Below are 23,994 nucleotides of genomic sequence, written 5' to 3' on the forward strand. Positions count from 1 at the left end.
CATTTGTGAGCTTACTGTGCTCTCTAGGGAGAAGTTTTACCAGTTGCTCAGTTGTTCACATATGGCCATTGAGGGCTTATTTTCTTCTTTGTAACTAAAATAATGAATCTCCTATGCTAATCTCTCCTTAATACTACCCGTCACAATGTCTTATTTGCTAAGAATAGATAATGTAAATACTTTGTCTGACATAGTTATAAAGAGTCATTTCAGTTCTAATAGTCAAAATTTGAGTACCTGGTTTAAATAGATTTTTGAAACAAACAGCTTTCAGTGGTAATAACTTTCCTAGTGGTACAGGAAAACATATTTCCCTATGGGGCAATTAGTCTTATTAATAAAGTCATTTGATAATAGAAAAGTCAGTTTATTTTTGTTTTTCAGTTTATGAATATTTAAGGGAAGGATGGAGAAGCTTGGATAAGGTACATAAATTATTATATGAAGTTTTTCTTACTAACCTACCAGATAGATGATTGTATTAGCTTTAATTAGCTTAGATAAATTAATTAAATCTTTGGAGGTAGTATAACTGGTGGGTTTAGGAGCTGGCTCAAGAGTCAGAAAAGAGTAAGACTACATTTAAAACACAGTTCTGCATATCAGAAGACCCTCAACAAGGTTAAAGGAAACCTGTGGCGGGGTAGTCTACAGTTACCATAAGTTGTTAAAGGGTGGGGGGGTAATAACCTAACATAATGATGACCACCAGCCATATATAAGCAGTTCACAGAAAAGGCAATATTAATGATTATTTAATGCTAGGAAAAGATGCTCACTCTCACTCATTGTAAGAGAAAAGCCAGTTAAAACCACAGAGAACTATTTTTCTCCTGTCTAATCAGTTAAAAAACCAAAAGTTCAGTATCATACTATGTTAGAGAAATTATGGGAAAATAGGGCAGTACACTCTTAGTTGGGGCTTAAATATAACAACTACAGGAGACAGTTTAGCAGTGTGTGTCACAACTACAATTGCATTTTAAAAATTGTATATAATACAGTTGTATAAAATTTCTTTTTAAAATTATAAATTTGGGAAGGAGATCATTTAAGGACTCCTGATAAGAGAACATTTAAAATAATATGGTATTTCTTGAATTTTATTCCAATTTATTTTTTAAAAGTTTTGAAACTTTTTTTTAAATTTGTTTATAGCCTGAACCACCAAAGAAGCCATCTAATTGGAGAAGAAAGCATGAAGAGTTCATTGCCACCATAAGAGCAGCTAAAGGCCTTGATCAGGCACTTAAAGAGGGTGGCAAACTTCCTCCCCCTCCTCCACCTACTTATGATCCTGGTATATGGCGAATTGCTGACAGAAATGTTTATGTGGGGAGAAAATATTGATAGTATTGATAGAATTTCTATAAATTTTGAGATACTATTAAATAATAATAATAATAGACTCTGATGGAGCATAATCTTTAAAAATTTTAAGCAGAAAGAGACTCACAGACATAGAAAACAAACTTATGGTTACCAGAGGGGGATGGCGATAGGGAGGAATAACCTAGGAGTTTGGGATTGGCAGATGCAGACTACTATGTACAGAACAGATAAACAACAAGATCCTACTGTACAACACAGGGAACTATATCCAGTGGCTTGTAGTAACCTGAAATGAAAAAGAGTATGTGTGTATATTTATATGTATAACTGAATCACTATGCTGTACACCAAAACTAATACAATGTTGTAAATCCAGTTTACTTCAATTTAAAAAAAATGTGAAAAAAGAGTTTTCCTATAAAATAATGGTGACAATCCAGGCATTTAGGCTAAAAAGACACATCAGTGTTGAACATAGAAATGCACTGTCTTTTAAGCTCAATACTTTTATTTAAACATAAAACATTTAATATCATTTAAAAAATGATTGTGGTAACTATTAAATGTTAATATTCCAGGAAATATTTTAGTCATGCATACTGTCAATTTATATGTAGTCATTCAGTAAAATTCAGATAGTTATGTTTCCTAGTTCTTTGGTATCGTCTCATTTGGGAAGAAAAAAAGTGATAATTTTGCCTCTAAAGATGTATCATTCTAGTGGATTAAGTATCATTTAGACTGATACACCTAAATTATGCCCTGAATTCATGTATTTTTATATTTTCTTCATTGGATGGGTAAAAGTTACTTGTTTACTATTACACAAAAGCAAAGCAAGATGGTGGCAACCACATTCATGAGATAACTGAGATACTGAAAGATTTAAAATAGCACAGTTGACACTTTAACATTGGTTAATAGAGTAGCCTCAAGAGGTAGTTATTTTAATATAACAAGTTAGCTGTGTTAAAATTGTATTAGTATTCTAGATTGGGATTCATTTCTTAGTAAAGAGAATGTTAGATATGATCCTTTATAACATTTTATTGTAGAGGAGTGGTTGATAAACAGTTTCTATAAAGGGCCGCTAGTTAATATCTTAGGTTTTACAGGCCATAGATTTCTGTTGCAACTACTCTACCTGGCCACTGTTGCAAGAAATCAGCCACAGAAAATATGTAAATGAATGGGTGTGGCTGTGTGCCAGTAAAACTATTTATATATGTAAAAACATGCAGCAGGCAGGCTGGATTTGGCCCATGGTCCCTAGTTTGCCAGCCTCTGTTTTAAGTCTTAATAATTAACTTTAGTGCTATGTGTCTTTCTGGGGTGTTCCATTTTTATTTGGGTCTCTTCTATTTCTACCTTAATTTCCACATGAAGTTGAATTCTCTTTTTGCTTTAGAGGAATTTGTATTTTGCATCTTATTCAACGTAGCTGTATTTCTCATGTTTACGTAAGTCAGAGATAGTGGCAGTTCTTCAGGATGATTTGGGCTTTAGAAATTTTTTTAAGCTCTTAGTCCTGACAAAACTTATTTGTTATTAGAGATTTTAGACCTATTCCACTAGTTAGCAGGACAGATTTCTGAGCTTCAGATGAGTGTGAAATCTAAAAGACAAACTCCATCTCAACAAGTAAACCTGTTGAAATAAATAGATTTTTTTTTTGACAGTGCAAAGTTATTACATTTATGTCTTCTCAGTAGCTCATAGAGCTGAAATCTTTTACAGTGCTACAAAGTTTGATTCTGTCTGGGATAACTTTAAGATTTAATTTTAAAAGAAATTTTGTTTACTGTATGCATTGCATTTTGGGAGAATATTTTACCTTTAAAACATTCTCTGTTTCTTAAATTTGAATTAGTTGTGTTAATGAGATATATTTTTATCACTTCTTCCATCTGTCAGAGCCTCTAAGAGAAAATAAAACTGTAAAAAGACTATTAAACTATTTCTTGACAGGTTTTCTCTGATTAGAATGAGAGATTTTAACAGATGAGCCCTAATTTTAAAATGTTTTTAATGTAATGTTTTATTATTGCTTAACCTAGTCTACCATATGAAAATAATATATATGATGAAAACATATGGTATTATAGAGGCAAAAAAGAACATTTTTCTTTTTTTATAGTGAGGATTTGGTTTTTTTCCCTCAAATTTGATTCTAAGCTGGGAGAAAATTGAAATTTATCATATAGGAGACTTTTCTCTTAAACCTCTTTATTAAGTTTAGATAAGTCAGGTTGGGTAGTTTTAAGGAAGTGAGCGTTTTTGCTTATCAAATGTTACTATTTATGTTACATGTCTTAAATTACAGTTCATAAAACTTAAAATTCTTTATGTCCCATTTCAAGTATGATGTTATTAATGTTTCTTTTTTCTGTTTTAGATTATATTCAGTGCCCATATTGTCAGAGGAGATTTAATGAAAATGCAGCTGATAGGCATATAAATTTCTGTAAAGAACAGGCAGCACGTATTAGTAATAAAGGCAAATTTTCTACTGATACCAAAGGAAAATCAGCTTCTCGGACACAGGTAACATGCTCAATGTAATCATTTCCTCAAATAAATGAGAAAATGACTTTGAGTTCACAATTTTGTGTTTATGCTTTATAGAACATTTGGCTACAATTTTCTTACCTGCTAAAATTTATGTATTACTGTTCTGAAATTTAGTTAGAAGTTTGGCTAATTGAGAACACAATTTGAAATGGACTTAAGTTAGTATAGACTTGAAAGTACAGAGGAAAAAAATGAGAAAAGTAGTTAAAAATCGGTGAAGCAGATTCATAGGAAGCCAGAGGGGTTGGAAAAGTGAAAAAATGGCAATAAAAATCCACATTTGAAAAGCATGTAAAGACTGAATGTTTCCATGTTACATATGAGTAACACATTTGAGAGAATGAAAACCTGGGGTCAAATTCAGACTTCTACTTTCCAACTTTTAGGCCAATAACATTCATGTACGTAAGCCTTTATTTCTTCATCTTTGAAGTGGTAATCTATGTGACTACTGTGAGAAGGAAATGAAATGATGTATGTGAAAGCACTTAGAGAACCATACATCATCTAAGGATTTTGTTATGTGGAGTTAATTTTTACAGTACTGTTGTTTTTCTTTAAACGTATTGTTACATGAAAACTTTGATAGTGTTATACTTTTGAGCAAATTTCATTTTTCACAAAGCTTTCATTTCTATTCAGTGTTTTTTAGCACTGTAAATTTACCAGCCAGTAAATAATCAAATTAATTGCTCTTGTTACTTAGGAATAAAATATTGGATTAAAAGACTCCATTATAATTGGGACCTCCTTGAGATAGTTACCTTACTGAATTTTTGTTAGTATTATTGGAAACAGAGCATATCACTATTGCCATCATTGTGGGGAAAGAACAGCAAAGAAAACTCATTTTGAAGAATTTCCAAAACAGATGTCAAACAACATGTCTTTCAAACACTTAAGAACACTAATACGATTTTTTGTTTTAAGATTAAAATAGTCAGTAAAGCAAAGGAAATAGGATTTGTGTATTCCAGCGACTTGGTGCCAAATGATTCTTGAATATGAAATCCAAGTAGCTGCTAGTTCCCACCTTAAATAGTGTCAATTCCAATTCCATGGCTGGGCATGTATATTTTATAGTCTCAGACTAACCCCATATTTTCTCATCTCTGTTCATTCAAGAAGTTTTTGAGCATCCTTTTTGAACCAGATGTTTTGCCAAGTACTGGGTCTGTATTAGTAAAGTAAGTAGGATACTTTTCCTAAAGATTCTTAAATTCTCCCTTGTCATATTTAGCACCTGTAACCTGGCCTGACTACAGCCCACCTTTCCACCCTTCTCTGATCAAAATAATGATGCAAATACAATGAAGATCTATTCCTATAAGTAAAAAACAAGTTCTACCATTTAGTTAAACTTTCATAACTCGTCTTCATTAGGAATTTTATCAAATTCACGTATAGTTGTGTTAAATTAGACCCATGAAGACATAGCAAACCAAAAATGTCATCTAATAAATATGCTAAATTAGTCTGATTATTTTGGAAGAACAAATTATATTGAGATAGCCCATGCACAGTTTTATACATACACGTATGTATTTGTGCATACATGTGTATACTTTGCATTTTATACTTACTCATGTTATCATTTCCAGACCTCCTTATTTCTTCTTGTAAATCTCAGTTGCCATGTTTTGTCATTTCCCTTAAGCCTGAAAAAGTTTCTCTAGCCTTTGTACAGATTTGCTGGCAATAAATTCTCTGTTTTTGGTTATCTGAAAAAATTCCTGTAGTTTACCTTCATTTCTCTGTTGAGATTCCCTATATGTTCATTCACTATTACCGTATTTCCCTTTAATTCTTGTGTATATGTTCCTTTAGTTTTTGAAGTTTACTTTTATAGATGAAACTCTTTACTGCTAAATCTAACATACCTGTGCCCACTTGGAGTCAGTTTCTGCTGACTGTCTTTGCTGAACATGGGTCATACTTTACTGTTTTTATTTTTCTTTCCTTTTCATGTCTCCCCTTTTCCCTTCTCCTCTTTCTTCTTCTCTTCCCATTCTCTTCTTTTTCCCATTTCCTATAGTTAAACCCAGAGGTACATGGTTTCCAGAAAGACTGCTTTTTGGGTGATTTCCAATCTCTAAAAATCTTCTTTTTTAAAAATCGTCTTTTAAAAATTGTTATCTGTAGAAGGGTAATACAGCTGCTTCACTCCTCTACCACTGTGTTTGTAATCTGTTATTGTATTTTTAATTTCTTGAAGTCAAATATTTTTCTAATTTTCTATTTTACTTTTTGTAGTTTCCAATTCTCTGCTAAAGAAGTTTTTTTAAAAATTTCTTTGAATGTAGTAAGCACAGTTCTTTTACCTTATGTGTCTGATAATTGTATCATATGACCTTTATGGATATGTTCTTGCTTGTTTTACTTGTTCATGGTTCCTTGTTAATCAATAAGTCTGTAATTATTATGGACTGTTTGCTGCTATTTCCCTTAAAAAGTTATTCGTGAGGATTATTCTTGGGAAGCAACTTCTTTCAGAGATCTGTACATGTTTCTTCCAGGTATCTACGAGTGCTACCAGTCTGGGAACTCTTTAAATTAAATTATTGGCTTTAGTTTCCTCGGCCACCTGGTGATGCATAATCATTCAGCAAATCTATGTGATGGACAGACTGTTGTACAGTCTCATATGGTGTTGGCCTGCCAGTGCTTTTTCCTCTCATGTGACATTCAGTCCTTTTAAAATGATAGCATTTTTACTTTTTTAGTTGAACTAGTGGTCCAAATAGTGCCTTCTACCAGTTTTATCAGAAATGCACATCCTCCATGTTCTTTAAGCTTTTTCCAATTTCAGTAAAAAGTCTTTGTAAATATAAATATTTTACTAAGGAAATTTATTAGATTTGTGATCTGTATGAGAACAAATGAAATAATCACCTAACAATACTAACATTACGAATGAAATAATGTATATAACTATAAAAATAAATTTTGTTCTTCTGATCATTAAAATGAATTTATACAAAAATCTGCTATCTAGAGTTATCTTGAAAGCCTTTATAATATCGGTAGAATTTCAGCTGGATATTGTAGAATAGATAAAATACAGCTCAGTAAAGAGTCAGATTATCTAGGTCAGGGGAACAGCAAGTTACTGAGAGGCAGGTGAACATGTTTTAAACAAGGGGCATTCAGAGTGGTATAAGAATTCAGTAAGGAAACTAACCTAACTAGTTCTGGTTGAAAGTAATAGGAAATATTATAAGAGATAGGTAAGGTTGGGCTAGGTTCTGATCATCTCAGAAAACCTGACTAAAAAATTGAGTAAAATAGTGGGAGGCCTAATAAGAGAGGGGAAAAAACAAATCACCTCTTGAAAGGAATATTCTGTTTTTTTCTCCTGTTTGTAAGCCATTAGGTTAGTAATTCCTAATATGTACATAAAAATCCCAGTATGTAATGCTACTAGGGCCCTTCCTGCCTAAAACTTGACCTCTCAATATGTCATATGCTGTACCAGCATCTTTTATTTGTGGTAATCATTTTCCTTTTTTTTTTTTTCTTTGGCAATTAGCACAATATGAGTGGGTCACCAATCCTGTTTCTTAATCCAGTTTTATTGACTGTTTTTTTAGTAGACATGCCTCTAATATTTTCACAAGTCATTGTTGGGTCTTGTTTTCCAAGTTACTAGTTTTAAAGTCTTTCCTAATAGCCTCATTGGTATTTTAGTGGGAGAGACTAACACTAACCAGATGCTCTTTTAAACCAGAAAAACCTCTTAGGTTTTCAGAGAAACAGTATCTTTATATGGGTCATCTCCAAAGTCATTTGTTCATTTGATAGACAGTTATTGAAAGTTTCCTAGTTTCCAAGTGCTTTAAAAATTGCAGTTTCTGGCATAATAGTGCCAAATAGGCATGTTTTTTGGGGTTTTTTTATATGTGTATGACCCTTTTACCAAGATTTGTTTTCATAAAAGGTCAAATACTGAATTTTGAAGAGTTACATTTTTGACTTAAAAATGTGTTTAGCCAGTAGTTTTTGGTAGTAGTGCATCTTAAATTTTATACTGATTATTGGTTGTAAATATGACTTGATTTTTGAAAATTAGGTTTAAAACCAGTTTTTTTTCATGAAGTCCAAAGCAATCTAAATAATGCATTGGGCCCAGGTACACCTACAAATACAGTAATTGCCTTATAGTTGAAACCAAGGGCTAGAACTAAGGTGGCATGAGTCTTAATTCCTGTTCTGTTGTTAAGTTGGGGTATAACCCTGGGCAAATTCATCTCTTTATATTGGAGTGAATGATCAATAAGATACTTTCATGTTCAGTAACAGAGCAAAATTTGACTGAAATAAAATACAGTGAAATAAAATTAATGATGATATCCCTCTAGAGAGTGGGAGGGGGAGAGGAAAATAAACAAAACAACATAAGCTGAAATACTCTTTTATCAGTCCATATCCCATTCATCTAACATGGTCTGGTGAGATTAGTGAATCCAGAATTACCTCTTTCTCTCCACATTGGGGCAATCCATCAGGCAGCTATTGTAAAACTTCTTGAGACTGATATATACTCTAACCAATTTTTATCAGTAGGAAATGTGGCTAGATTATAATATATGAAATATAAAACCACACTCAGGAATGTGGAAAAATCTTGACTTTTAAAGCTGCACCACCAAGTGAGCATCACTGGATGTTTCTAAGTTTTTCTATTATTTGTTTGGTGTTAAAAATCTTGACATTGAGGAAATTTTTTCCATCTGATCTATTTTGTTTTTCTTTGAACTGGGAAAAGCTGCACTTAGTTTATTTTTGCAGTGGAACATTTGAGCCAAACTTTTAGTACTCCAGTTTTGAGAAGAAACATATTTTGGGAAACTTCTCTCTAAGGAGATGTATTTTAATCTATAGTTTCTCAATTTGGGTAATTCAGTAGCTAATAAAAAGATTACTCATTTAAAGGAATGTTCACTTTTGAAATATTGGTTTACAATCCATAATCAAAAAGTGATGTTGATAAAATGTTTTATTTTCATTATTTTAGTATAAGCCACCTGCACTTAAAAAGTCAAATTCTCCTGGAACCACCTCAGCAGGATCTTCACGACTACCCCAGCCAAGTGGCACTAGCAAAAGTGTTGTAGGTAATGAAATCAATAAAATAACTTGTTTTCTTTAAACAGTGTAGGTAGAGAAGGAAATGATGATTGTAGTCTGTTCTGGGTTATTAAAAATAGATTTGTAATTATGATGAAATGTGGAGGGTAAGTAATTACTTTGGGTAAAAATAAAGTAACTTTCAATAGCTTCTACTTTAGATATATTATAGTTCTTTTTTTCTTTTTTTAGCTTCTATGTCTGTTCTTCATGCTGTTACTGCTGTATCATCTCTTCAGAATTGTCTGCCACGTTCTTTTCTTGACTCTTTGACCACAGTGTTTTCCCCCTCTTTTCTGCATTTACCTCTCTGAACTTGACAATTATCCTTAATGGAAAAATCTTTAGTGGTTTAAAGATGATATTGATTACCAAAGTGTATCTTTATTTGTATGTAAGTTGTAAGAAAGAAATACAGACATTAGAAATGAAGGCTGCTGTGTGTTGTTCCTTTTGTTTTTATTTATTGCCACAAAAATATATTGCCACTAAAGCATTGTTTTCTTGGTCAGTTTCTCTGTTTTACGTGATTTCTCTTTTTCAGAGTGTTGTTAAAACTAATACCTTTTTTATTATAAGGTGTTCCTTCAGGTAAAGTGTCTTCAGTTAGCAGCTTTTTGGGAAGCAAACTTCAGACCTTATCTCCCTCCCATAAAGGGATAGCAGCCCCTCATGTAGGGTAAGTCTACATTGAATTTAATTTATTGGTGATTCATATATATATATGCATATATAAATGATACTAAGATTTTATTTTGTTTAGGTAATTGGCTTTTTCATTAATCTTAATTTTCTAAGTGTGTCTTTTAACATACTGCTGATCAGGAGCTCACTGCTGCTGAGAGTGTAAATTAATATAACCAGTTTGGAAGAAAATACGGTGGTGTTTAGCAAGAGCCTTAAAAACATTCATATTTTCCATTGAATGGTTTTACTTCTGGGAATCTATCTAGTCTAAGGAAATGACTTAAAATATGAATGATTTTTATAATAACCATTATTTATTAAGCATGTATCAGACACTGTGCTAGACATTTTACATTATTTTTACTAAAACCTCCCCACTGCCATAGGATGAGAGGATCAGAGAAGCGAAGTAATATGCTCGAAGCCACACAGCTCTTAAGAGTTGGAAGTGGAATACAAATGGAGTCTCTTTGGATCTAAATGCTGGACTCCTCTGGCATGGTTTTATAATAATGTGAAAAAGAAGTAGAATCACCTGTATGTCTTGCTTTGAATAACAAATTATGAAAATCTCCAAAGGGATATTATATGATCCTAAAATATGTACACATTTTAAAAAGATTCTTCTGCTGTTACAAATTATGTAGGATACAAACTCCATGTGTACTTTGATAGAAACTATAAAAATGTATGTAGACAAGAAAGAAAATATGCTGAAATATTATCTGTGGGTTCTTTTCTGTTTGTTTAATACTTTTAAAATACTTTTTAATCTGTCTTCAGTTTTATATACATGGCTTTTAATAAAGTAGCATAATTAAGCTTTCACCAGTTATTTTAATATGGGAAAAGTTGTTGATAGCACTAGAGATTTTAATAGAAGTCCCTTTATTCCAGTAGAAACTCACTTTCCACTTTGATAAATCAGAAAATTGAAGGATTGCCACGAGAGCATTAGAATGTGGCCTTATGTCTTTATAGATACTGATAAAGTTGATTTAGGAAATACAGCACACATTATTTTCAAATCTATGTTATTTTGGTTTTTATGTGGGAAATATATACAATGGTATCTATCAATAGAGTAGCTCCCTTTTGTCTCCTAATTTGGACTACATAGAAAGTGTAAGACTGAAAAGGAGTTTAATGTAAGTATCGTTGTAGAAAAAGAAAACGGTCAACTAACAAGATCTGATTAGTTAAATGTTTTTTCCTTTTGTTGTGCTTCCAAGAGACAGGTTATCCTTAAGAAAGAGACAGGTTATCAGTAGAACAGGTGGTTGAAAAGTAAAAGGTTCTCTTCTTCCAGCACTAAAAAAACCGATTTGATTTTTTTTTCACTTCTCTACTGAGTTGACTGATTAGATATTTAAAGTACAGACATAGCAATACGTTTCAGCTTTACAAACAATAGTTTCATTTATAGTCAATTATGAATTAAAAGGCTGATAATTTTTAGTGCCTTGACTATCAATTGTATCAGTTGGCAATATTAAGTTGTACTGACACTCTGTAATTTTAGTAGGGCATGTGAAGCTGGCTGGTATAGTGAAAAGGGTTACTGACTGTGGATTCAAAAACTAGGTTTCTAGATCCTACTTTGTCACTAAATAACTATAGACTTTGTTCAAAGGTCTTTTCTCTGTCTCACTCTGACAACATTCTGTAACTCTGCTTACACCTTGACAACTGATCTAAGGAAATCTGACCAACATTTTTTGATATCTAGGAGAAAATGTTTTCACTAACAAGCAAAGACTTTGGGCACAATAATTTCATAAGTTATGCACTGCTACAATGCTATAAAGATTTAAAAATTTTGGTTGTCCCATACAATATTAAATTGTCAAAAATAACTATTTAAGTCCCAATTGTCCATTCTATATACGATCCTTACATATTATAGGAGTGTTTCCAACTACTGGAAAGAGAGTAGTGGTATGTGCTTCTGGCCAATATTATTGGACAGATATATTAACTATATTAAGTGGGACATTAGTATATTAAATAGAACCAATCATGGCTGCCTCTTTAGTGGCAGAACTTGTTCCTTTTTTAGAATTATTGAGGTCATGATTTGTGTTTCCCTTGCTAGATTAGAAGTTCTGATGGCAAAGTTCTGTGTGTCTGCCTTGCTTACAGGTACAGCTCTCAAATGTGGTATGATGTTTGGCATAGGCACACAAACTTTTGGTGAATAAATGAAAAAATAGTGAATCAGTAAATTAAATTTCTCATTTGTCAACCTTTTGGCACATCACCAAATCATGGTTCTGGTACTGGTGAGATAATTATTTGTGGTTTTTATGACAGTATTATTATTGGACAGACAATTCAGGATTGAATAAAGATAGGATTCAGACATCTGGTTAGCTGTACTGTTTAAGAAATTGAGCATCCTCTGAGATTAGGAAAATGAAGTCACTTCAGTAGGTTGGGATTACTTAAAGCCTGGTATGTAAAATTTTTATTGTGGTCAGCTTTAATCATACAAACCAGTGCTCTGTAATATTTAGTATTTATTGGGGTCATACCACAGAAAAATTTATCTTTTTCCTAGGAAAAATTCTCATGTTTGAATAATTAACTTCACAATCTGTGGGTCAACTGATTTTAACAACTTTTCTTAAGCAAGGCATACCCCCAATGGAAAACTGTTTTCTTATGCTAAAAGATGATTTTCTTTACTCCTAGGAGATTTTAGAAATATGATGAAACAGCATTTTAAAATAAATATTACCACACTCGAATTGCGTCAGAGAGTGTACAGTCATGCCTTGAGAATTGTGTTTTCTTAATGGTTAATTACCAGCTTAAATGGATATTTCAGCTGATAATTTTCAATAGCTAAAATATCCAGTTTCAGAGATTTACTTCTGTTCAGTTACTGTGAAAAATGGGAGTTTACTTTGGAGATAGGCTATAGTAGGTGTGGTTAAACTAGAGAAACAATGCATGTGAGGAACATTTCTTAATAAATGAAGTTGGTTTCTCATTCTTTATATTAAAAGTGAGGAGAAATGTCTAGTTTTTAAGTATATTTTTGTATGAGTGGAAGCAGGCTTTTCTCATAAGCCATTTTTTGATGCGTGTAGTTTGTTTGGATCATTACTTAGATTTTTATAAACTTCTCTGTCTTTTATGATTGATCTGGAAATGTCTAAAACAACCTAGAATTGCAGAGTTTGGCTTCTTATGTGGATAACGATGATTTTTAGGCTATTGGATTAGGGAAGCTAACTTCGCCAGGGAGTTGAGATACTAAATTATCCGTATAGGATTGATGAGTTTAGAATCAAAAGTAGAAGTATGACAGATTTCAAAACTTTGAGTGCCTCAGAATGTCATAGCTATGGATGTCTACAAAGACACAAAATATCACTTGGTAAAATTTTTCCCAGTATTATTTCAAAACTCATCTTTTTATTTTACCTACTCTGCTAGTTACAGGCCTACAAGATTGAGTGGCTTATTTTCTAAGAATTCACTCTTACAGTATTAACAGTAAACAAGGACCTTCCCTGGGTTTGTTTATCCCAAATTAGAAATAGATTGATATCAGTGCCAAATAGTTCTGAAAATGCTCATTCAGCTATGAATATTTAGAAAGCCTGCCAAATTATTGTTCCTTTCTAGATAATCTTACTCATATCACGGCAGTTACATCCTACTAGAGATAGTCCTTTTAAAAGTCTAGGTCAAAATTGAGTAGTTTATCATCTATAGAAATGGATCAGCTTGACAAAAGGTAATGTATTTTTATCTAGGAATACAGGATAAAGTAGTGATACTTATCATTAATTATGGTGAAATTTTAAAAATTATCATTGGAATCTACGTTTTGTTTAGATTTTCCAAGTCTTAAAATACTGGTATCCTCTCATGTATGGAAATTTGATATTTTAGAGCAGGTGATCTTTTTAAACTACGGCCTGAGGGCCAAATCCTGCCCAGCTGTTTTTATTGGAACATGGCCACACCCAATTGTTTCTGCTTTGTCTGTGGCTGTTTTCATGCTGCAGTAGCAAGGTTGAGTCTTTATGACAGAAACAGTATAGCTCACAGAGCCTAAAATATTTCTTGTCTGGCTTTTCGTAGGAAAAGTTCACCACTCCCTTTTTTAGAATAAGTTATTGAAGGAATTAGATATTTATAGTTTGAAGATAGGAGTTTTAAGGATTCTTTATTTATTCCCAATGATGGAATGATTTTTTTAAGTCATGTGGAATATCTAGGAAGATAGGCCATAGATTAATGTTCCACAGAACCAAAGGGTTTTTTTTTTTTTTAACTTTTAAAAATTCATTGAAACACATTTCTGTGGTTGAATTGAAAGAATAGTGAGGGGTTATTACAACTACATTTTCATGTTGACTGACTAGATCTAGTGCCAATTTAGGGACCTATCCTTGAATTTCATACGAGAGTTCCGTTATATATCAGATTGCTTGCTCTGCACCAAATTTACACTATGTAGGTGTGCTTGGGTGACTTCAAAATACCTTCCTTTTTTTCCTCAGTAGCAACAAGACTACTTTAACTGCTGAATGGATTTTATTCCTGCCTCAGTTTCTTTCAGACGTGGGGTGTATCATCATCATTACTGAATTCGACCCTTTAAAAGAAAAATAGCATAGAGGCACTCTAAAAACATTGATAATGATAGTTTTGTAATGGTTACTATTAAATTGAAATTACAGTCCTCAAACTTTGTGAATAATGTAAAAATACTTAATAAGGTAGATTTTTCATTGTACTTTCCCAAAATTTATTGTCAGAGTAACCCCAGATGTAGATAATGTATAAATTCAATATTAAAATCAACAAAGGTGATTTTTTTTTTCATATCCTAAAACATGTAAGGCCTCTGAGGACAGGGCAAAACATGTAATAGACAGAGGCTTCCTAGTTCCTGTACTCATTTTATTCACATCCTTAAATCAGTTACTGAAGGTTTTGCAAGACCAAGAAAGACATAGTGAAGAAATTTCAACCGAAGAGCAGTCAGTTGGGTATAAAACTTTATATTCCTTTTGAAAATATGTCACCATTTTTGTAAAAATTTCAATCTCTTTCCAAATATTCCTTTATCTTGTTGATTCTTTGATTTACCTTTAGTGCTGCTGAAGCTTGAGGGACAGAAAAGAAGGGGTTCAATAGAAAAGGAGATGGAAGCAAGGAAGTGTTCATGTTCACTAAAATGTATATACGAACATGGTACATAAGAAATGGTCTGTTATACATATGATCTGAGATAGTTTATGGAAAGATTTAAGTATTTGAAAGGTCTTCTTTCATAAATGATTATTTTTAATTTTTTGGTAAGGTATAGTTGATGTAAAATATTATATAAGTTTCAGGTACAAAACTAGTGATTCACAATGTTTAAAGGTTATAGTCCATTTATAGTTACTGTAAAATATTGGCTGTAGTCCCCATGTTGTACGATATATCCTTGTAACTTGTTTTATGCATAACAGGTTGTACCTCTTAATTCCCTGTGCCTATCTTGCCCTTCCTTCCTTCCTTCTCCTCACTGGTAACCACTAGTTTGTTCTCTATATCTGTGAGTCTTTTCCTTTTTTGTTATATTTATCACTTTATTTCATTTTTTTTTAGATTCCACATATAAGTGTTATCATGCAGTATTTGTCTTTCTTTGTCTTACTTCACTTAGCATAATAACCTCCAAGTTCATCCATGTTATTCCAAATGGCAAAATATCTTTATTATGGCTGAGAAGTATTCTATTTTGTGTGTAGTGTGTGTGTGTGTGTGTGTGTGTGTGTGTGTATCTCACATCTTCTTTATTTATTCATCTGTTAATGGCCACTTATGTTTCTTCCCTATTTTGGCAATTGTAAATAATGCTACTGTGAACAAAGGTGCATGCATCTTTTCAAATGAGTGTTTTCACAATTTTTTAAAAATATATCCCCAGGAGTGGAGTTGTTGGATCGTATGGTAGTTCTGTTTTTGGATTTTTGAGGACCCTCCCTACTACTTTCCACAGTGGCTGCACCAATTTACATTCCCACCAACAGTGTTACGAGTATTACCTTTTTTTCCGCATCCTCATCAGCATTATTATTTGTGGTCTTTTTGATGATAGCCATTTAGGCAGATATGAAGTGGTACCTAACTGTGGTTTTTCTTTCTTTTGAGTGGAGATAGGGGTTGCAGTAACTTCCTCAGCACACAGTGGGAGGCCCTGCATCTTGGAAGAAATAATTGTGGTTTTAATTTGCATTTCTCTGATGATTAACAGTATTGAGCATCTTTTCCTGTGCCTGTTGGCCATCTGTATGTCTTCTTTAGAAAAATGTCTATTCAGGTCTTCTACCCATTTTTTAATTGAGTTGTTTATTTTTTTGATGTTGAGTTGTATCCACTATTTATATATGTTGGAAATTAATGCCTTATAGATCATATCACTTGCAAATATTTTCTTCCATTCAGTAGGTTGTCTTTGTTTTGTTGATGGTTTCCTTTGCTGTGCAAAAGCTTTTAAGTTTAATTAGGTCCCAGGATAATTTTAAAATTAATTACCCCAACATTGACTGTAATTTCATGGTATCTAAACAACATATAATCAAGATTTTATATATAAAACTACTTAAAAGGAATGTAAATTAAAACTTATATATAAATATGTTTGTATTAAAATTATCATTAAAATTATATAAAATGTATTTATGTAACATAAATTTAGATATTATATGATCTTGATTACATTATTGAGATTTTTAATTTTGTTTTTGTATGGTTAGACCTTGATGATAGCATAATGGTAACAAATTATAGCAGAACGTAAGTTCAGGTGATTTGAGCTTAGTAACAATATTTACTAACATTCAGCCTAAGTAACATTTGAATTGTGTGTGTGTGTGTGTGTGTGTGTGTGTACACATACATATACATAGGTAGATCAATTGAGTTGAATTTCATAACACGGGTATGTAATACAGTAAAATCATCATTGGAACCTGCCTTTTAATTAGGTTTTTGAAATCTGAAAATAGTATCAATTCTCTTATATATGGTAAATATGTAATGTTTCCACTAGACAATTACCTTTAGATTTTTATTAGATTTTGTCCATCTCCTTTGTTGTATTATTTGTAAGATTTTAGTAGTTCTTATCATATTAAAGGAATTGATTTTTTTAAATACTTCCAAATTTTAAAATTTTCTAAATTTTAATTTCAATAGCTCTTTTTTCTGAGAAAGTAAGATCTTTATTTCTTTTTCCAAATCCACAGATTTCTTTTATAAGATAAACGCTATTTGGAACAATAAATCTTTGGATTACTAATATTTTGATTACTGTTAAGTAATTCAAACAAAAATCTGATTTATTAAATAAAATTCTAAATAGGTGAATTTTCTGGTAATCTTTCACAAATAAAACCTATAAAATTTAATCTCAAACATTTTAGAAATTTTTGTTATGTATATGTATATATTTAATGGAGGCATTTAAAATATTTTAAATAATGTGATGTAAGCACCTAATGTAAACACCATCTAATATAAGCACCTCCACCAGCGAAGTATTAATGTCAATTTTTACAACAAAATACCTGCTGTGTGTAGGATACTGAAGGAACGAATAGTGGGTAAAACGTGTCCCTCCTTATAGATACTTATTTAGAGAAATGATCAGATTCTTTTTAGACACTACACTCTCTTATAAGAACAGGCATCGGGTCTGTCTGTCTTACCACAATATTCCCTGAATGTCGCACAGTGCCTGATACGTATAGTGGGTGCTCAGGATTTCAGTGAGTAAGCAAGCACCCCTTAAAACGAGTATACTTTTTAAATTATCAAGCAATGATGTGTCATTTAAGGTAGCTCTAATTTATTAATTTTTCCTGCTACCTACTATGAATGGATATTGGTTGGTCGTAATATATATTATTTCGTTGATATAAAACAAAGAAATCTCTGCAATCCTGCAGTTTTTTCTGTTATCTTCTAGATGGAGATCCTTTATGCTTTTGGTTAAAAAAAAATTAGAAAGCTTCAGATGGCATGTCCGCTTAACATTTTGACTTGTGATTTTTCAGAATGGCCATCCATGTTTTTCACATAGGATCGTGTTTTACATTTCTCTGGATAAATTTCAGAAATAGTTATTCTTTGTTAGAAAGTCAGACAGGGATAAAAATAATAATATGTATTAGTTGATTTCTTATTTTATAGTTGGAATTTTTAAATGTGGAAAAAGTCATGAAATAATAAAGAAGGAAAAAGAGAAAAGTTCTGTGAATTTAGGGAAGGGGAAAATTGGATTAAGTGAGCTCCATGAGAACAAACATCAAATCTGTCTTTTATTTAGCAGAATAACAACTTTTAGTTCAACTCTAGCTGCATAAATTTTATTTGAAACAGTTGTTGCCCTTCTTAAGTTTGTGTTGTTGTTGTTGATTCCGTTGTCCTGCTCTGTGTAAATGTGGAACTTATTTGGATGTTTATCGAAACTGGCAGGGTGGCCTTCATAGTCAGAATTTTCATATCTAATAACAGACATTGTATGAATTATCTGAGGATTCTTTTTGACATCAGTCCTTACTCTGGTAGTCAGATAATTAAGAGCTTGGTGGGTAGATTTCTGATGAACCAAAATAATGTCTTAAATTTTTTTTTAATATAAAGACACAAACAGTAGCATTCTCCTTATGGGGTACACCTTTATATATTTTAATAGTAAGATGGACAAGTTAGGCCCTCCACTTCGAACTGGAAGACATGTGCAAAGGTTGTATGACAGTGATACAAAATCAGACAGTGCCATCAAAAGACATGAGTTATTACCCATTTACAAGTAAGTATTTGTAACGCAGTATAGCTAATCTTTTTCAGATATTTCCTTAAAGACTTTATATAATGGAATCCTATAAATTTGTACATTCCTATACTTAAATTTTTTTTTATTTCATCATTTTTAAGCCAATAAGTGCTAAATAATCTTCTAGGACTTATAACACTTTAATTTTTGATGAGCATTTCTATTGTACTAAATCTGTTTTTAAAGAGTACATTTTAATCCATTAATTTTAATTTTTAGAGGATTGAAATAGAAGTCACCTTCAATAGTTACTTTTATGAAGCTTTTTTTTTGGAGTAATATTTTTAAAAAGAAGAGTATAGGGTATATTATGCCATATATAATGTATAATATTGCTAGATTATCTTTTAGTTAAACAGACGATGAGTAATATAAAAAAGCAGGGAAAAAAGATCTTAGAAAGCATTCAACTCAGGGATCTTCAGTCTTTTTGTTAGATGGTTACAAATTCCACATAAAGCAGGTAAAGGACATGACACTGCCAGGCAGACACCCATCTTCATGCTGGCCCAGCAAACTGTGAAGAGAGGCTAGAGTGGCAGTGGCAGTCTTGGAACTTCCAAGTACGTCTTCGAGCTTTACTAGTTTGGGCCCCAAAACCAAGTCTAGCCTTCTCATTTTAAAATGATGAAATTAGGATCTAATAAATTAAATTACTTACTAAAATTGAAAAATGTTATTAAATAGAGTTCCCTTGGTTAACTTTTAAACCAAGGCCTATTCTTACCAATAAATAATATATTTAACTAGATATACAATAAAACAAAGTTGGGAAAAGTCTTTAATATGTTAGCAGCCATCATGTGTTATTTTTAAGTAGTTAGTGATAAATCCTAGGAGGAAGAATTTGTGCCCTGGGCCATTTTTCTTTGTACTACTACTGCTGTCTGTACCCTCTGAAGCAGATCTCAAAGAAACATTGATTAGCCATTAGGATAAAGTACAATTCCAAAATTAAACCTCCTTTTATTATTGTTTGAACTGTATAGCAGGCTGATTATAGACACATAGTAAGAGTAGCACTTTTCAGACTCTGGCCAGAAAGAAAAATGTGTTGACCATGTGAGACTAGGGCCATGTGTTTTAAGTACTGATCAAAACAGTTCTACCCAGTCTCTTAAGGATGGTTCTTGTCATGCTGATTTCACCTCATAGCGGATGTTACTAAAAATACATGACAGGCATTTAATAATTGCAGCTGTTGTTGATAATCATATTTTTCTTTAATTTTTAAAATAATTTTCTAATTATTTGAATAACTTTATTGATAAATTGTGTGTGTATATGTGTGGGTGTGTTTGTATTTTTTTAACATTTTTTATTGATTTATAATCATTTTACAATGTTGTGTCAAATTCCAGTGTAGAGCACAATTTTTCAGTTATACGTGAATATATATATTCATTGTCACATTTTTTTCTCTGTGAGCTGCCATAAGGTCTTGTATATATTTCCCTGTGCTATACAGTATCATCTTGCTTATCTATTCTATAATTTTGAAATCCCAGTGTATTTTCTATATATCTCATGTACACATTATGTGAAGGTGATAGGATTTCTAACAAGACTGTTCTATAGCCAAAAAAAAAAAAAGTGCTTCCCATTCCTCTTATGACTCTTACGGGAAGAACTGCCGTTCTTCCAATGAATTTTTAGAGATTGAATTCCTAAAAAGGCACATGGCAGTTCTGAAACATCCCTAGCAGGGCTGTGTAAAAGTAGAGTAGGAATACCTCATGGATGGACTTGTAGTGATCATTTGAAGGCCATTTCTTGAAGCGGTCCAGGGTAACTCATCCATGCATCAGGATGATTCCTGTCCAAGTTTAGAAATAATTTAAAGTAACTATTCAAGGGAGCCTCCCTTTGAGTGACAGTATTGAGTATTGAAAATAAGATTTGTAAAAAGACCCACCTAAATTCAAGTTCAAATACTCTAGCCATGTAATAGTTTTGCAGTTTACTTAGTCTGTCTGAATATGAGTCTCTTCAACTTTAAAATGGGAGTGTTATCTTCTGAGATTTTTGTGAAGATTAAACAAAGCAAAATAGGTATAGTACTTAGCATCGTATTTGGCATGTAACTGCAGCTCGAAAAATAGTAGATGTTATTACCTGCCTGTATGTGGGAGGTAGGTCTTTAACTTTGCTATGTAAGTAGAGAAGGAAGATTTTCAGCAAAAGTTTGAGAACTTCCAATCTAAAGGAATTTTTTAAAGTATTCTGATTGTTCATATAACACAACATTGATTATCTCTGAAATGAAGAGTTGACGAAATTTCTAAAGAGGGGAAGGGAACTAACATTTTATTGAACATCTGACCCCTGGTTCTGCAACATACTAGCTGTGTCCCCTTGAGTAAGTTACTTAACTACTCTTCCTCAGTTGGCACATTTGTAAATGGAATTAGTAATCCTTCCTACTTCATAGGATTATTATGAGGATTAAATAAATTTTACATGAAAGAGAAATGTAGCTCTACCACATGTAGTAAGCACTTTTATATAAATGTTAACTTGTAGTAGCAATAGCCGTAGTAGTAATAATAGTATTACCATCATCATAATCAACTATGCTAAATGTTTATATAAATTACAGTTTATATATCTGACTTCCTATAAGATAATGATGATGGTCACATTTTATAAATGAGGGAAATTGGACTCAGAGAGCAATTGGGATTTGAACCCAGATTCATCTGAATTCCAAAGCCTTTACTTTTACCATTAGACCATCATATAGCCATCTAAGCTTTCTTTGATTCCTGAAGTTTCAGAAAGGGAATTCAGTGATGATCCAACCAAAACTCTTTACTGATAACAAATAGCCCAGGCTGTATAGTTGGTGAAATGAAATCTTTAAAGGCAAAATTATATTAACCCACTTATTTTAGTTGCTGTTTCCAAGAACAGACTTTCATAAATAGAATATTATCCTCTTAAAATGGTTAGCTAATTTTTTAACCACATTTCGTATGCTTCACATTATTATTTAACAGTTATTCATAGGCACTGAACAAACACATTTCTATTTTGAGAAAACTATATATTTAAACTTAAATTTGAAGGCTTTTAGAATGATTAACTTATAAATTTCGTGTAAAGAACATATACATGTTTCAGTGATTTTTTGCCCCAGGCACCGTTACTAAATGCAGAATGCTTTGGTTTATCCTTGGTATTAAGGATTTCAGATTTGAAATAATTATTTGGATTTTAATCTTTTGAACTTACTTCTCTACAGCTTCTAATTATTTTTCTAGTCACGCAAATAAGCAATTTGAGAAATAAATGCTTACTATTCAATAGTTTTTTCATTATGGCCTCTCTTTCTCTCTTCTAGAGCTAACATCAAACCTCGAAATTCCACACCACCTAGTTTGGCTCGAAATCCTGCCTCAGGTGTGCTTACAAGCAAAAGGAAAACATATACGGAGAACTACATGACCAGGTATATTTAGCTCTGATATTATAATAAATAAAAATGAGTGTTATGCAGTTTTCCAAGGGACATATACAAAAATTTCTATCAGGCCATTCATAGAAAATCAAATATTTCCTTTGCTATATTATTTAATTTGGCTTTTACATTATACATTAAAGAAATAGTTTGGACATAAATAATGTTTTCTTGTACTTGTAAGTTTTATGGTAAATGCTCAGGGACAATTTGTTCAGTTCCACTAGATGCATTTGGTGTTTTTTATGTCTTAATTTTAACTACAACATGATTATTTTTACCTTTACAAATTGAATAATAGACCCTTTATACCACTGCTATTATAATTTTCAGCCTCATTTTAATACATTTAAACTCCCCTGCTGAAATTGTGATTATCCATGTACTTCTGTTTCTATTCTGTGAAAATATTTGCACAACTTCAACATTCACTCTATTTTTAAGCATATAATGAAATCGTTCCAGTTATTTATTTTTTTATATGTATCCCATCTTATTTGAAAAAGTTTTAAGGAAAGATACGGAAGGCCATGATGTATAGTGAGATAATTTTTTTTTAATGAAAGAAGAATAGGAAAAGGAAAGACAAGAATTAAAAGAAACAGTGAAAAAAGGAGTTTGATTAGTCCACAAAAATATCTGTCATGAGCCCTGCAGATAGATGAGCCCTGGGCCAAAAATTGGCAGCCAATTTACAAGAGAAGATAGAAGTACTTAGTTACATGATTCATGATGTCTGAAACAAAAAAATAAATCTCTTTCTTTCTAAAAGTACAACTAGTCTTGAGGCCCCAAAATTTCTCCTGTGATTTCTCATAAGGAAGCACTGGATAATTTAATGGATAATTTCTTAATTAGCATCCCTACTGAATCCATGCTAAATATGGCAATAGATTTCCTAGTTAATTTTTTTTTTTAGGATGCCTTCGATGCAGGCCTACAACATGATATCCTATGATTCACTAAAAACAGTTGTAATGTGGGTGTGTTATGTATAACTATATGTATATTGTCTGCTTTTGTTATAAGTATATAACATATACAGCTATCCATTATTCAGATTTCATCCAGGGACAGATTTTTCAAGTATCTAAGATGGTAGATCTCAAGCTTCATTGCTCATTAGAAAGAAGCATCTGTGGAGCTTTCTAAAAATGAATATGTTGAGGTTCCTCCCAGAAATTTTGATTTCTTTGGCTTGGAGAGTGGGATCTGGGCATCTGCCATTTAAAAAGTTTTAAGGGTGTTGCTTATGCATAAAATGAGAACTATAGAGGAACTGGTGAATTGCTGTTTTTTCAGCTAGGTGTTTTTAATAAATGCTGTTTGTTTCACCTGAGATTTTGATACATTGAATATCAAAGAAGTGAACTTAGGTTTCTTGGAGTCCTGGAGTGTGGCTCTACTATGTTACTGAATATGTGTGGAGCCATGTGATTTGAATCAATGCTGAGTATAGGGTTAGCATTCTATTATAAAATGGAAAACTTAATAAATACATATGCTTAAATAAAAGGATTATTTTATCTTTCCAAAGAAGTAGACAAAAGAAGTGTCAACAGGCTGGAGCAAAACATCACATTAAAAAAAATAAGTTTGGGTTATTCTTTTGTTTTTGTTTTTCTTTTTCTTTTTCAATGGTTTATATGTGATGGGAAGCCCTGAGCCTTATTCACTTGACTTATACTCTACCCTCATTCCAGACAGAAATAATTATAATCATAACATGGAGAAATCTCAAGAGATTTATTTTTCTGAAGGTATGGTAGATTGCATTTCCTGGATAACCCTTCCACCTAAAACATCTAGAAATGTTGTATTGAAAAGAACAAGTATCTTTTTTAACGTATATCTTAGCTCTCAGGAAAGTAAGGGTAACTGCCACAGAATAAAAATATAAAGGAAGGTAGAGATCAAATTGGTATTTTAACTGTGACACTGCAGTTGCTTTTGAGGTTTTCAG

General features: G+C 32.1%; 1 protein-coding gene across 2 annotated transcripts in view; it reads left to right on the forward strand.

The window, feature by feature from the left end:
• ZC2HC1A (zinc finger C2HC-type containing 1A) overlaps nt 1-23,994 on the forward strand; it is a 43,153-nt gene that overhangs the window by 12,151 nt on the left and 7,008 nt on the right. Inside the window, exons 4-9 of one of the 2 annotated variants that reach the window (XM_074355037.1) lie at nt 1,159-1,300; nt 3,728-3,876; nt 8,918-9,017; nt 9,610-9,709; nt 18,431-18,547; nt 21,915-22,022. In XM_074355037.1, the coding sequence (XP_074211138.1) occupies nt 1,159-1,300; nt 3,728-3,876; nt 8,918-9,017; nt 9,610-9,709; nt 18,431-18,547; nt 21,915-22,022 (716 nt within the window). The remainder of the gene's footprint in view (nt 1-1,158; nt 1,301-3,727; nt 3,877-8,917; nt 9,018-9,609; nt 9,710-18,430; nt 18,548-21,914; nt 22,023-23,994) is intronic. The other variant, XM_045514402.2, reaches the window with a different exon arrangement.

Source organism: Camelus bactrianus, chromosome 29 (genome assembly GCF_048773025.1).
Source record: "Camelus bactrianus isolate YW-2024 breed Bactrian camel chromosome 29, ASM4877302v1, whole genome shotgun sequence".
In the NCBI taxonomy this organism is placed as follows: domain Eukaryota; kingdom Metazoa; phylum Chordata; class Mammalia; order Artiodactyla; family Camelidae; genus Camelus; species Camelus bactrianus.